General features: G+C 36.8%; 1 protein-coding gene across 10 annotated transcripts in view; it reads right to left on the bottom strand.

Annotated features, from left to right (window-relative positions):
• Window positions 1–2,138: 2,138 nt before the first annotated feature.
• Window positions 2,139–12,969, bottom strand: part of LOC105386346 (septin-7) — a 41,431-nt gene continuing 30,600 nt past the window's right edge. For all 10 annotated transcript variants that reach the window (XM_048633125.1, XM_048633126.1, XM_011556873.3 and 7 more), the window contains 7 exons: window positions 11,370–11,625; window positions 10,440–10,635; window positions 9,572–9,740; window positions 7,029–7,107; window positions 6,321–6,541; window positions 5,515–5,555; window positions 2,139–4,313 (listed from right to left, as the gene is read on the bottom strand). In XM_048633125.1, coding sequence (XP_048489082.1) covers window positions 4,282–4,313; window positions 5,515–5,555; window positions 6,321–6,541; window positions 7,029–7,107; window positions 9,572–9,740; window positions 10,440–10,635; window positions 11,370–11,625 — 994 coding nt within the window. In that variant the 3' untranslated portion in view covers window positions 2,139–4,281. The remainder of the gene's footprint in view (window positions 4,314–5,514; window positions 5,556–6,320; window positions 6,542–7,028; window positions 7,108–9,571; window positions 9,741–10,439; window positions 10,636–11,369; window positions 11,626–12,969) is intronic.

Genomic DNA, 12,969 nt, shown 5'->3' with positions numbered 1-12,969 from the left:
GAACAAAACAGTTTATTAGTTAAAACGTTTTGTAACTTCTCTATGAATAAGGGGGTTAAAATGTAAATAGATATTAATTTTTATAGAATAATTCAGTGAACGTATCGTAGTTATTATTGAATCACGAATCGATATTTAGAGAAACCTATTAAGATTGTATTGTCGGACATGTTCAGTGGCGGATTAAGAGCATCGGAGGCCCTAAGCACCAAGCATGTGTAGGCCCCTAATTTAGAACAATTTTTTCCTTGACAAAAAGTGACAAAACAGTTCAATAGCTAAAACGTCCTATAACTTTTCTATAAAAAAGTATATAAAACATTTTTAAAAAAATTGCTCGCCCATAAGGCCTACGCTACGACACGCGCATGTATCACCACCGTTACAACGGGTTCCCTACGCAATTTCGAAACCCTATTTCTAGAAAGTCGTTTCCACGGTTCCGTCGGTTTACCGATAGATTAATGTAGCGAATACTTGTGTTACAACTGCGCAGGTACGCCGAGCTATCACACGGCACAGTTAAGTACGCGCAAGCCTCATTTTTGTCAAAATCGTAGGCGTGGAAACTGGAAACAATGTTTCCTAATGAGGAACTATTTCTTCTACTGGTATATTTTCAATGTTTGCAAACAACTAGAATTTTTTCACTAGAAAAAAGTCTAGTTGCTTGCTAATCCCAAAAATCAAACCGTACACGATCGAAGTGGACAAAAAAAATGCTGTAAAATTGAAAAAATCATTCACATGTTAAGCTACTCAAGGATTTAAGAGAAGACTCTAATGAAAGGCAAATTTTTTAAAATTTCAAACATGTCCAAAAATGCGCAAGCCGCGCTTTGGGGTTGGCGCGGTATACAGTCATCACCCATTCGCACAGTATTCCATGTACAGTACAAGCCGGCCTGCGCAGGCAAAACTGTGGTGATACCTACTTACGCGTGTGGTAGGCCCTTTACCAACCACACGCACGGTATTCCGTGTTTAAGCCGGCCTGCCCCTTACTCTTGAAAGGCAATGTATTGCGGCTGCCTTGCGTACTCAACATTGAAAAAAATCATAACTAACTAACTCCTCTTCAAAAATTTTACAAAAAGTAAAAATATACCTAGAATGTAGAATTTATTTTAGATTTTGGCTGAAAAAGCCATTTTTGGCCTTTTTGCAAGTTAACTTTTAAATTGTAGGCATTACATTTTTGTTTCTAGGTTCCAAAATAGGCATTCTTCGACCAGTACCTAGCTGATCATATTAGTAGGTATGTTTACTTTTTGGAGAAACGCCTCTGATGAGAAGTTATGACTTATGACTTTTTAAAGGTTGGGAACGCAAGACAGGCGCAATACATTGCCTTTCAAGAGTGGCACCGCTGCGCAGGCAAAACTGTGGTGATACTTACGCGTGTGGTAGGCCCTTTAATCAGAGCAAACTAATTACATCGGACATATTGTGGATTAATAAAATGTAGGTTTAAAATGAAACAGCAGCAGAGGATGGGGCCCCTGGAGGCCCGGGGCCCCAAGCACGTGCTTGTTGTGCTTATAGGTTAATCCGCCACTGGACATGTTGTGATTGTTATATATTTAAAGTTGCATTTTCATTAAAGAATAATTAGAAATTTAAATATATTTTCCATAGCGCTGCCAAAGGTATATCTCATAGGTGTAGTGGAGTTGTTTCATACAATAATATTTTGAGGTTGTATGTGAATTCATAAATTATATTTGAATGTTGGTCAGGCGTGTGTAACTGTGTACGTGATGTAATAAATCACTAAATATAAGAAATTCATACGAGCTTGGATTGTTTTATTCCAAATACCCTGAAACGTACACCAAATATTACCGCAGCGCCATCTAAGAGTATCTAATCTACTACTTAAATGAATGCCTTTCCCATCCCTAACCCTGGCATAGATTGATTTTATTTCTTCTCATACGTAACTAATCTAACCTATACTTTGGTAAATAAAATGGATCTAGCCCAAGGTTTATACCGAGAAAAAAGACAATACGAAACTATTCTTTGTTCCAATTGTCTCCCATTCTAAAGGCATATAACTAGTCATCAATTTATATACATAAAAGAAAGTATAAACAAGTCCTACTCATCAGGAAGTTTAAATAAAAGAATCGTACTCCTATATATTACGTATTTATTTATAATCAAAGGTACAATATATTACACCATCTCTTCCAAGAGCATTCCATTTATCCATCACATCACATCCTCTATGACTATGCAAATGATCTGTATGGTAAAGTGGGCGGCGCCCGACAGCGACCCGTCGTCACAGGTGAGCGACAACACGCGACAAGACGCCGCGACAAGGCGACGCGACGCGACTAAGCTATCAAATGTCGTTGTATGATGTACTTTGGCCTACATTCTCGCAATCAATTAGTTGCTTTCATCACGTGATGTGTGTGTCGCATTTTGTCGCGTCCCGTCGCATCGTGTCGCTCACGTCTGTCGACGAGCAATACAAAATAAAGCATACATCTTAAATTAAGCCCTAACCGCGGAAGTCAATACTGTAGAACAATAAAAAACAAATGGCATGCCGATTACATAAGATTATGCATATTTAAATAGCCCATACGGAGTGTATACGACATAATCAAACTATATAATATTTACATCAACATAAATAATTGGAAAACTAAAATCTCATAAACGTCGTGATGGTACAATATTTTACTTAGATACAATCAGCTTTTCAATTGAGAATGTCAGGAGTTTTTATTAAAAATGCGAATAAATTGTTTTTTTAGAAAAAAACATGTATTAAAATTATTGTGAAATTCTCAATTTAAAACCTGTTTTAGTTCAGTATACAAATTATTACAATAATAATATAGGTACATAGACAGTAATAAGGGTGGTGGCGTAAACACGAGAGAAACAAAATACTGTAGCATTATATTTTGAGCAGATTAAATGAGTTTTTTTATATTATAACCGTTTCGTATCGATTGATATATAATTTAACTGAAAATAGTATGCGTGAGAGTGGCAACTTTCATCGGTTTTAAAATATAATTGTTTTATTTATTATATTTCAACATCTAGATTATTTATTATTAACGATGTAAGGCTACTTCTATGGCAGCGAGAAGTTATTTTTAGAATGTCATCCATCACATAAATCCTGCGCGATATCGGCCTATTTCACACCTTATTACCGTGACATTAGACTCTTATTGCAATGTCCTCACTTACTAAGCCGATGGAACAAGCCCATATCAATACAAAGATGCCATCAATGTACCGCTAGCAATTTTCACGCCAAAATTGCAACGAATTTAAGTGTAAATTTAATCTTAGGCCATCGACTTATAACCGAGCTAGCATTCACGTCTCCATAAAAATAGTAAAACCCTTAATACTATCTAGAGTTAAGAGCCTATGTCACAACTGGCTATGAGCATGCAGTATCACTATGCACTAATGTATAACAAACATTGCAATCAAGTCACACGTTGTATTTGCAACACGAATGCACCAATATGAAGCCAAACGATGCAATATTTACGAAGTAAAAAATATAATTCTTATTTTAAAATTTAGAATCTAGATTCCGCTAATGCGTAGGTACTTATTTGATATAAACTAGTTTCATACAAACGCAGCTCTGACTACCGACTTGAAAGACTTTGAACGGGAATACGAATGAGTTTCATAATGTCCTAGTCCTAGTGGATTATTTATACGATTAAAAAGTGCTGAAATGATGTCACACGGATATTGAGCTGGTGTTTACATCATGCGTTATTACATTTACTACATGATAAAAGTCATGATAAAATATGGAACTTCTAAAATGTAAATTTAACTTTGTCTGAACTAAGATTCTATTGATTCACATGAGTCAATAGGTACTATTCAAAGGAATCTAAGTTCAGTACAATTTAATTAATCACTCAAGGCGAGCATGTAATACTATTTGGCATCTCTGTGGACGTAAATTTAAAAGTCATAAGCCTTGGAAATGCCGGTGCAAAGTCGTATCACTGCTAACTACTTAATCACGAAACAGTCACAAATATACTTTTTATCAAACCCGTTATAAAACAAAAATTAGGCCTGTGTGTTTTAAATGCTTTGTCATGGAATAAGTCTTAGAAAGTAATAGTATACACTAATTAGTTTTTCGTTCGTTTGGTTTGCAGTGATGACGCAGTTTGCAGCACGAGTCTTTCGGTTGTCGTTGTTCATTTATTGTATTTATATTTAATCGTAAATAAGTTATGACTTATACATACAGTGCTTCCTTTTCCATTAACCATTCCAGTTATTTTTAAATGACCAATCTGAAAATTGATCAAACACATTTGCTTACTGACTCGTGAACATGAAAACAAAAACTTATGATATAAGTACAGTAGGTAATTAATGAGTTTCAAGATTTATATGTACAACGTAAACAAACCTCTAGTTGTGCTTTACACTCTTAATGAAGTTGATACATAAATATGAATAGATAGTCTTATACTTACGCGATAAATGAAAATTAAAGGAGTACTTCGAAACGACATTAAAATTAAATGAATGAATACACACAGGAAATATATATGTACATTGTTAGTAAGACAGTCCGTTCCCGGGCGACTTGTCAACACAGAAATAGATAAGTAATTTAATAATAAGGTCCTACCTAATAGAATTACTGAATACAAGTTCGCGCGTAAAAAGTTAAATTTACGAAAATTCTTAAATGTTCTTGAAATAGGAACAAAAATGATAGGGAGAGTATATAAATAAATAATATTAGGTTAATCAAAATATAAAATTAAACTTAGATACTTTTCAGCTTATAAATAGGTCAATGGTGAAAAATAAGAGTATAAAAATTATCCATCACAACATAGAAATGGCACTATCCCCAAGAATTATTAACACTCGATAAAAATCACACATAACGAATGAGCCAGTTACACCATTTTAGTCTAAATGAGTTTAGTCAGCAGGCCTCGTAATAGTTATTTCAAATCTATGAACAAACAGTTCGCATGTTTATTAGTACAAATATGTACAGTCCAGAGAACTAAGCTTCTATTAATGAAATCTATCATGTCAGTCTACTGCCCGAAATATGCTATACAAAATATAACGCTTGATAATAATATTTTAGAAAAAATGTGTACTTCGATATTGCTATGGCTGTAAGAAGTAGCCTCAGAGATACTATCTGTCTTTACATACAGAAGTTTAATTTCTAGATCGTGCTTTAAAATATGTGAATTAATATCTATCTGAATTTCAAACAATGTTAATATTCACACATTTTAAGACCGATTCAGTTTAGCCGCACGGCGTTATTGCTGAGCCAACCGCTCTGCAGTTTTGTGTATTTCAACTCCCGTTGCTATACACAAAACACAATTCGTATAGCTGTATTTTCGTTTTCGCCGGGTTATTCCTCAACGAACACACATCCGTCGCGTCATGTTAGAGAGGTGTTAGTCACGGGGCGGTGGGCCGGCGGTGGTAAGGCATTAATTTAGAACAAACCTTTCTTTTTCTTGTCTTTCTTGTCTTTACCGTCCATTGTCCTGTAAGGAAATTAACACTCATGTTAGATACAGTTGGTGCAGTGTGAGACAAACTAACATAACTTAATATGTGTGTAATACGTGTCAGTACGAAGTGTTTCTATTGAGGCACAAACAACAATAATATAACAATGGTTACATAAGTAAACAATTATGTAATTAAGCCTGCCGCTCTTCTCTTTCACAGAACAGTAGTAAAACGGTAGACTCCAGCAACCTCTACTTTTCGACGGAAGTAAATGTGAATAACTTTTTTTGGTATAAAGAGGCACTATCATTGTTTTCCAAAGTTGTCGGACTCCAGCCGGCGAGATGCGATTTACCTTTTGTTACGTGAATTGAGGCTCATACCACAGGCTACCAATTATAGACGCCGGATCAATCTCTAAAAACTCAAGCACTACTCACTCCTTGCTGTTGGCCTCCAGACTGCGTCGCCGCAGATCATCAAGCCACAGGCCGGTCTCCCGCTCCCAGGCAGCTCGTTCTGCCGCTGCTTGTGTATAAACACTACTCACTCCTTGCTGTTGGCCTCAGCAGTCTCTGCTACTCATCGAGCTATAGGTACTCTTATATATATAGGGTGTTGCAAAAAGGGTATACTAAGCCGAAACCTACATGTGCAGCATGGTATATCTAAGGCAGAATTTTCAAATTCTGATTTCAGTTTCGGGCTTAGATATAATATGCTGCACATGTAGGATTCGGCTTAGTATACCCTTTTTCCAACACCCTGTATAAAAACCAGTCTAAAACACTACTCACTCCTTGCTGTTGGCCTCCAGACTGCGTCGCCTCAGATCATCCAGCGACAACCCGGTCTCCCGCTCCCAGGCAGCTCGTTCTGCCGCCAGCGCGCGCTGCCGCTCGTCCAGCTCCCTCGCTTGGGTCTCCAGCGCGCGCCGCGTCGCCTCGTGTCGTCGGGCTAATTCCGCTTCGGATTCCTTGAGCTTGGCGCGCTTCTCGCGGACTTTCATTTCGAATACCTGTTGGGGTGGGAAGGGTATTAGTAGATGTTAAGCGGAATGGATAGATATAACTTTTTGGGAAGTTGTATGTGTATTTGTAGCGATTTACTCCCTTAATCATAAAAAAAAGTTAGTTGACGCTTTAGCTATTGAACTGTTCTGTCACTCTCTGACAGAGAACAATTTGTTATTTGACAGAGAGGGACAAAACAGTTCAATAGCTAAAGCCTCTACTAACTTTTTTATGAATAAGGGGACTAAAGTACGTATAGGAAGTTCAGTGGCTATGCATAATACTGTTGGCGAATGGATAGACAAGTAAATAGCGGGGGGAGTAGGCATCTAAAGAATTATAAATGTTGCGACTACTTTTCATAACGAAGTGTCAGCTATGACTTGGAGGAGTAAAACTAGAACTATTCACATTTTGGGTACATTAATACTTTACATGAATACTTAGAAGTCTATGTAATATTATTATAAAGACTTGCGATTTATAACATACCTGTTCCATTTCACTCTCCATCTTCTTCATCTTGAGATCATGCTCTCTCTTTTCTTCTTCCATTTGTGCCAGAGGATTCCTGAGGACAAATCGTCTCAATTTAAGAAAAGCTATACACTCTTCCAATGTAAATATTGTGGATTTAACGTCATTATCGACTAGCGAATTAGCCCCATTTAGTATTTACAAATACGACACCAGTTTTGCGTAAGCTAAACATTATTCTACGATAGTATACATGCCTATTACTTAACTAAAAAGTAGGTACATTCAGCAAAATCTAAGGAGAGCAATCTACTTTAGACAAATAAAAAAATAGAAAGTAGGTCCACTTGCATCCAACTGCGCCTATAACTAACATTTAAAGCTATAAATAGGCTTATCTGTGTATTTAAATACTGAATGCACAAAAATACTTTTTTTTTTAAGTTTAAAGAGCGCCATCGGATGCATAATGTAAAACTTGGTGAATTATGGGCGTGTATATTTTGTGTTAGTAATAACGAAAACGCTGTGTCGGTCTTTTTTAGGTCTTATCTGGTATTGCTTTATAAACATTTCTTAGTTTATATGTAACTTTTTTCAGTCCATATCTCGATCTTACTTTATGCAACATAGAAAGTTTCTAGTATACCGACACTCAGAATTTTTACACAAAGGTTACTTTACATCCTTGTTTCAGGATGCTGTCACCCACATAACCGGTGCAGGTGACTTACGTCTTCACATTCTTCGTGGATAAATCATTAACTATTCATGATAGCCACTAATTGAGTATGACGCAAATAAATTGAATAGCCTTTATTTACTCATTGAATAAGACCATAACACCGCGTTCTCATACATACATAAATAAATACATAGTGTAAAACATATACACAGTGAGGTGACCACAACATACGATAAGCAAGTATACGCGAACTTACCACACAGTCATGAAACTGTTCATCAGTCCTTGCGGGCAGAAACTGAACATCAACACAACCAGAGTTAGCGTGGCTACAACACACACGTGACTGTGACGTCACACCGTGGTGACAAAAATGCCCGACTAATTTTGATGTTAGCTTTTGAACTGACTAAAGATAGATTAACTGAGCATGAAATTAATGGAGTCCACATAGGTGGATAACTCAGTTCAGGAAAAAAATTGGGCTAAATTTATAATATGGATACTTTGGGATCAGATTATTCTTTGTCACCACGGAGAGGCGTAAGGTTAAAACGATTAAATGGCATATGATTCATTAGTCACTCATGGGGAATGGAATATTTAAACGCATACAACGAATGCAGTTCAATATGGTAAAAGCTTATATATTTAAATTTTCCATTACGCCAAGAGTATAAATAAAATAAAAATGATAATAATGTTAATAACGAGTATTCATTTCTGCATGCCCAAGCACAAATATAAATAGAACGAATGCACTGTAGTTAGTTCTATGATGACCGAGACAAAATGAATAAATGAGGCAAAACTGCAATAATACGATGCTGCGCAAACGCATCTAAGATGACCAGACATGCAGCAATGAAAACTCAGATTAACAGGGATAATAGAATTATTTAGGAAGGGCTTCGAAGCAGGATTAATACTGACAGTATAACTTTTTTTCATTCCGAAGTCGCCATATCGCACGATACACAATATATTTTTATTGTGTCTGATTTCACGGGATTCAACCGGAGATTCGTTTTTCTAATGAAAATTTAGGACTTAGATTGTGCTAGATTTCCAATCGCATTTAAAATATAGGTTACGGCATAGCCAGAGCTATCAAAATGTATTCATTCGGATCATCAGAATTTATTAATGCATGAGTATTACATACTTGTAATACAATGACTTCGCCGAGAAAGCTACTGCATGTGAGGTAAATCTATAAGTGATATGAAATTTAAAAAAAGTGTCACATTCTTCGAAGCCCTTAGATAAAGAAGTAAGTTCCTATAGTTGAGATATTGTTAGTCTGGTCACCTTTGAATGCTGGTGACGGAAAGAAGTTAATCAGATAAACAAATGACAACCCCGTCTATTTTGGTTGCTATGTACGTAAATATTCTAACCATGCGTTAGTTGAAATCATGATATCAATGAATTTGTCAAGTACGTATGAGTCCTATTACTTGTTGAGTAAATAATACATAACTGTTTCAGAAACTGAGAATTAGAATATGCTTATACATAGCTACATTAATTATAATGAAATATCTCAAGCATATAACAATTCTCAATTGAAATACGATGGAGTTATTATAAAAGAGAATTAGTTATCGATAAATTGTTTGGGCAAGTAAAACACAGTGCGTAGAAGGCTAACTTAAGACACTGCAAATGTATGTATAACATTAGGAAAGTTCTTGGAAAATGAACACAAAATTGCAATGAGTTAAAAACGCAGAGTTACATTGAAAACAGCGTTTCTAATGTGCAAGAAAACTGCAATCTTTTGCAATAAGATCACACGTAAAAACGTCACATATCGACTTTGGCTGCCTACACGCAAAATCCGCCCTTAGCTATATCCAAAACTACATACTTGTTGGAGTTAATCCTGTGCGGTTTGCCGTCGTGCGATAACCCGGCCAGTTTGCGGCACCGGTAGTTCTCATAGTGCACGGAACTGGTGACGTCTTTTAAATCTTGCAGGTGTGTCCGGATCACCATGTTGCGAAGCGCCAGGAAGTCGCAGTGTTCCAGGTTCTCCACTGGAATGGGAAAGAAGGTTAGTTAGATTTTTTTGGTAATAGAGGTTTGAACATGGGTAAATAAAATTGGTATTTGACGACATGAACGAATTGTCTTTGTGTGTATAAAAACCATGTGACTAGAACCATAAAATTATTGAGCTCTATTTTAACCATTCTAGTAACGTAGGTACTAGGGCTCTAGTATGTTAGAACACTGTTAGAAGAAAATATAATATGTTGTACACACTTTCTATTATTATAATTTATCACGTACTATACGAGGTGCATTACGATTACTGTTTTAAGTTATTTAGGCTACTGGCTATTATAATATCGAATACAATGGTTCCTCATAAATTCATACCCCGCATGATAAGTGGGCTAATATAACAATGCAATGATATTATATTAACATAATAGAGAATCTGATTAGAGTCCTTATTCCGTCCCCGGATTCTTTTGCCGTCCACTATCACACCATTATCTCTACACTCAGCTTCTTTCAACGTTTACGACATTGATAATGCCCTCGGAAACATGCAAAACTAGTGTCCCTATTACCTTCAGCGACTCCCCAAGGGTACTTTCTTCCGCGGATTCTCTTGCCATCCTGCTCTATCACAGTATTCGTGCCCACCACCGCGAAAAGGACAGCTTCTTCTAACATTTACGACACTGAGAATGTCTTCAGAAACATGCAACTCTAGTCCTAATTACCTTCAGCAACTCCCCACGGGTACTTTCTTCCCCGGATTCTCTTGCCGTCCTGCTCTATCACAGTGTTAGCGCCCACCACCGCGAAAGGGACGCGACATCTCAACGTCTTGGTGGTCTCCGCCGCGTCGCCCTCCTCGCCGATGCTCTCGGGGAAGTCGTAGATCTTGATCTTGTGTGTCGTTAGCTCTTTCATTATCTGGGGAAATGTTATGGTAAGTTACAATTTGTCAACAAGCGCAACGCAAAAAATTGCGTAGAGTGAGCGCAAAAATAAAAACTGTGGATACTTAAACTGTTTGTCTAGTAGGGACGCAGCCTAAGTTATGTTGTTGAATCATTTTGAAATTCATAACCGCCCTACTTATAGCCAAGGTCATCCAAGATATGTGACGGAATAAGAACACGTATGGGACCAATGATTAATAGTCGCTCCATGAATCTCATGATATTCATCATAAATGAGACTAATCAAAAGTAATGATACTGCATGTACGAGTATGATTCAGAGCTGCTTCAAATGCTAGTTGGAAAAATACATGCAATTTTTCTTAATTCATCAAATTAAAATCACATTTACGTATGCGACTGTTGACATTATGAATGGATCCTACATTATTAATGTACCATGCGCGTCATTGAAAAACTCATGAAAATTTACTCATAGGTGATAAATAACTGAATTAGGTACCTCTGTTTGTCTCTAAAGTCCAAACAAAATACTGAGAACTATAATTAGTTAAATCTTAGAAGAAATATAACAGTTAAAGTTTGTCCCGCCTATTTTCTAAATCAGCTTCATATGTATACCTAACACACTTTTGTAGTATACAGGTTTGTGAGCTTAACTAGGCAAAATATCAGCAAAAAATATATCATTTTAATTCGATTTACTAGCATTACATTATAACAAAACTGACGACACAAACTCACTTGCTCCTTAAAGTCCTTGCACTCCTCAGGCGTCATCGTATCGGCCTTGGCTATGACCGGTATGATGTTGACTTTATCGCCGAGCCGCTGCATGAACTCCACATCGAGGGGCTTCAGCCCGTGGCCGCTGGGCGCGATGAAGTAGAGGCAGCAATGGACGCGAGTGTCGGGCGGCGCCGCTTTGCGGGTCACTCGGGATTCGGCGTTGAGGAACTCTTCGTACTTCGATTCGACGAAGTCTATGATCGGTTGCCAGCTGTGGACGGAGAAGGTTTTAAGGTGAGTTGGGAGGTGATTGGAATTTGATGTTTGGTGTGTGTGTAAATTAGGTGATATGATTTTAAAATGGATGAAAATGAAATGATGAAAGTGAAATATTATAGCATGTATTTTTATGTTTAATTATTTCCGGTATTTTACACGATTGACTGACCATTACACCATTAGCAAGGAATAAAACCATAGGAGAAATAATGTCATCAATAGACGTTTGTTTTCATAAGTTACTTCATACTGTTTTAGAGGTCGTCAGCAAGTCGTCAGTCATTGTTGTAGTGCAAGAGTCAGTTAACATAAACATTAGTCATTGAAACTAAACTCATATCCATCATTCAAACAAACCATAGCATTGTAAATGCTATAGCTTGTGCCATGATTATATACAAACTATCCTATAACAAAAAGGGATTCTTATTCAAGAGTCGTGCCAATAATATAGTATATCCTTTTTTAACAACGCAACAAAAGTTTTGTTAACTAAATCAGAATAAAGACAATATTTACGGAATCGGGCAGGCAAATGTCAAACTTGTAATCACGTTTTACGGCTAAGATCTCATTGCAACTTAATGAATATTTTATTAGTAACATGTAGCAGTACGTACTAAAAGGGGTTCCCCTCATCTCGCCTAATCTTTATTGCCCTAAACTCGTTTCGCATAACTCGTAAGCTCTAAATTTTTTTGGTAGAATCATCACTTCGCCAAGACTTATGTGGCATAAGACTCGTTTCGTCTAAAACTCTTTTGGCACAAACTTGAAACACCTAAGTCTCGTTTGCTCAAATTGTTCGTATTGGTATAATCTTGTTTCTCCTAATATAATCTTAATAAATACTATATTAAGTATGTTGTAAATGTACAAATTGTGGTATTTTTCTCCTACATCTCGAAAATCACGTTATTGAATGATCAAAATGTCGAAAGTGAATGACCAATATAATTATTACAAACGCTATTAAACCCCATGGGATTGAAACCTAAAGATAGGTGCGACGACGAGCAAAGCGAGGAGGAGCGTGTTAGGTGCACATGTTCGTCAAAAGCAAAGCGGAGCGCAGCGAAGCGGAGCGGAGCGTTTCCCACAAAGCGGCCACAATACAAGGCACCAGTTTGCGCTATGTAGGGTGACGCTCCATCAAATTTAAAGCCAAACGAATATTATTACTTTGTATAACCTATGCCATAGCATTATTAGGCTATTCAAGATTTGGCCATACCATTATTATGCTAAACAAGATTATGCGAAATAACTTTTTACTAAAAGAGATGTATGCCATACGATTTTCGGCGAAACGAGACTTTGACCAAACGTTACTATG

Source organism: Plutella xylostella, chromosome 5, assembly GCF_932276165.1.
Source record: "Plutella xylostella chromosome 5, ilPluXylo3.1, whole genome shotgun sequence".
Lineage (NCBI taxonomy): Eukaryota > Metazoa > Arthropoda > Insecta > Lepidoptera > Plutellidae > Plutella > Plutella xylostella.
This window is presented reverse-complemented; position numbering and strand designations above follow the sequence as displayed.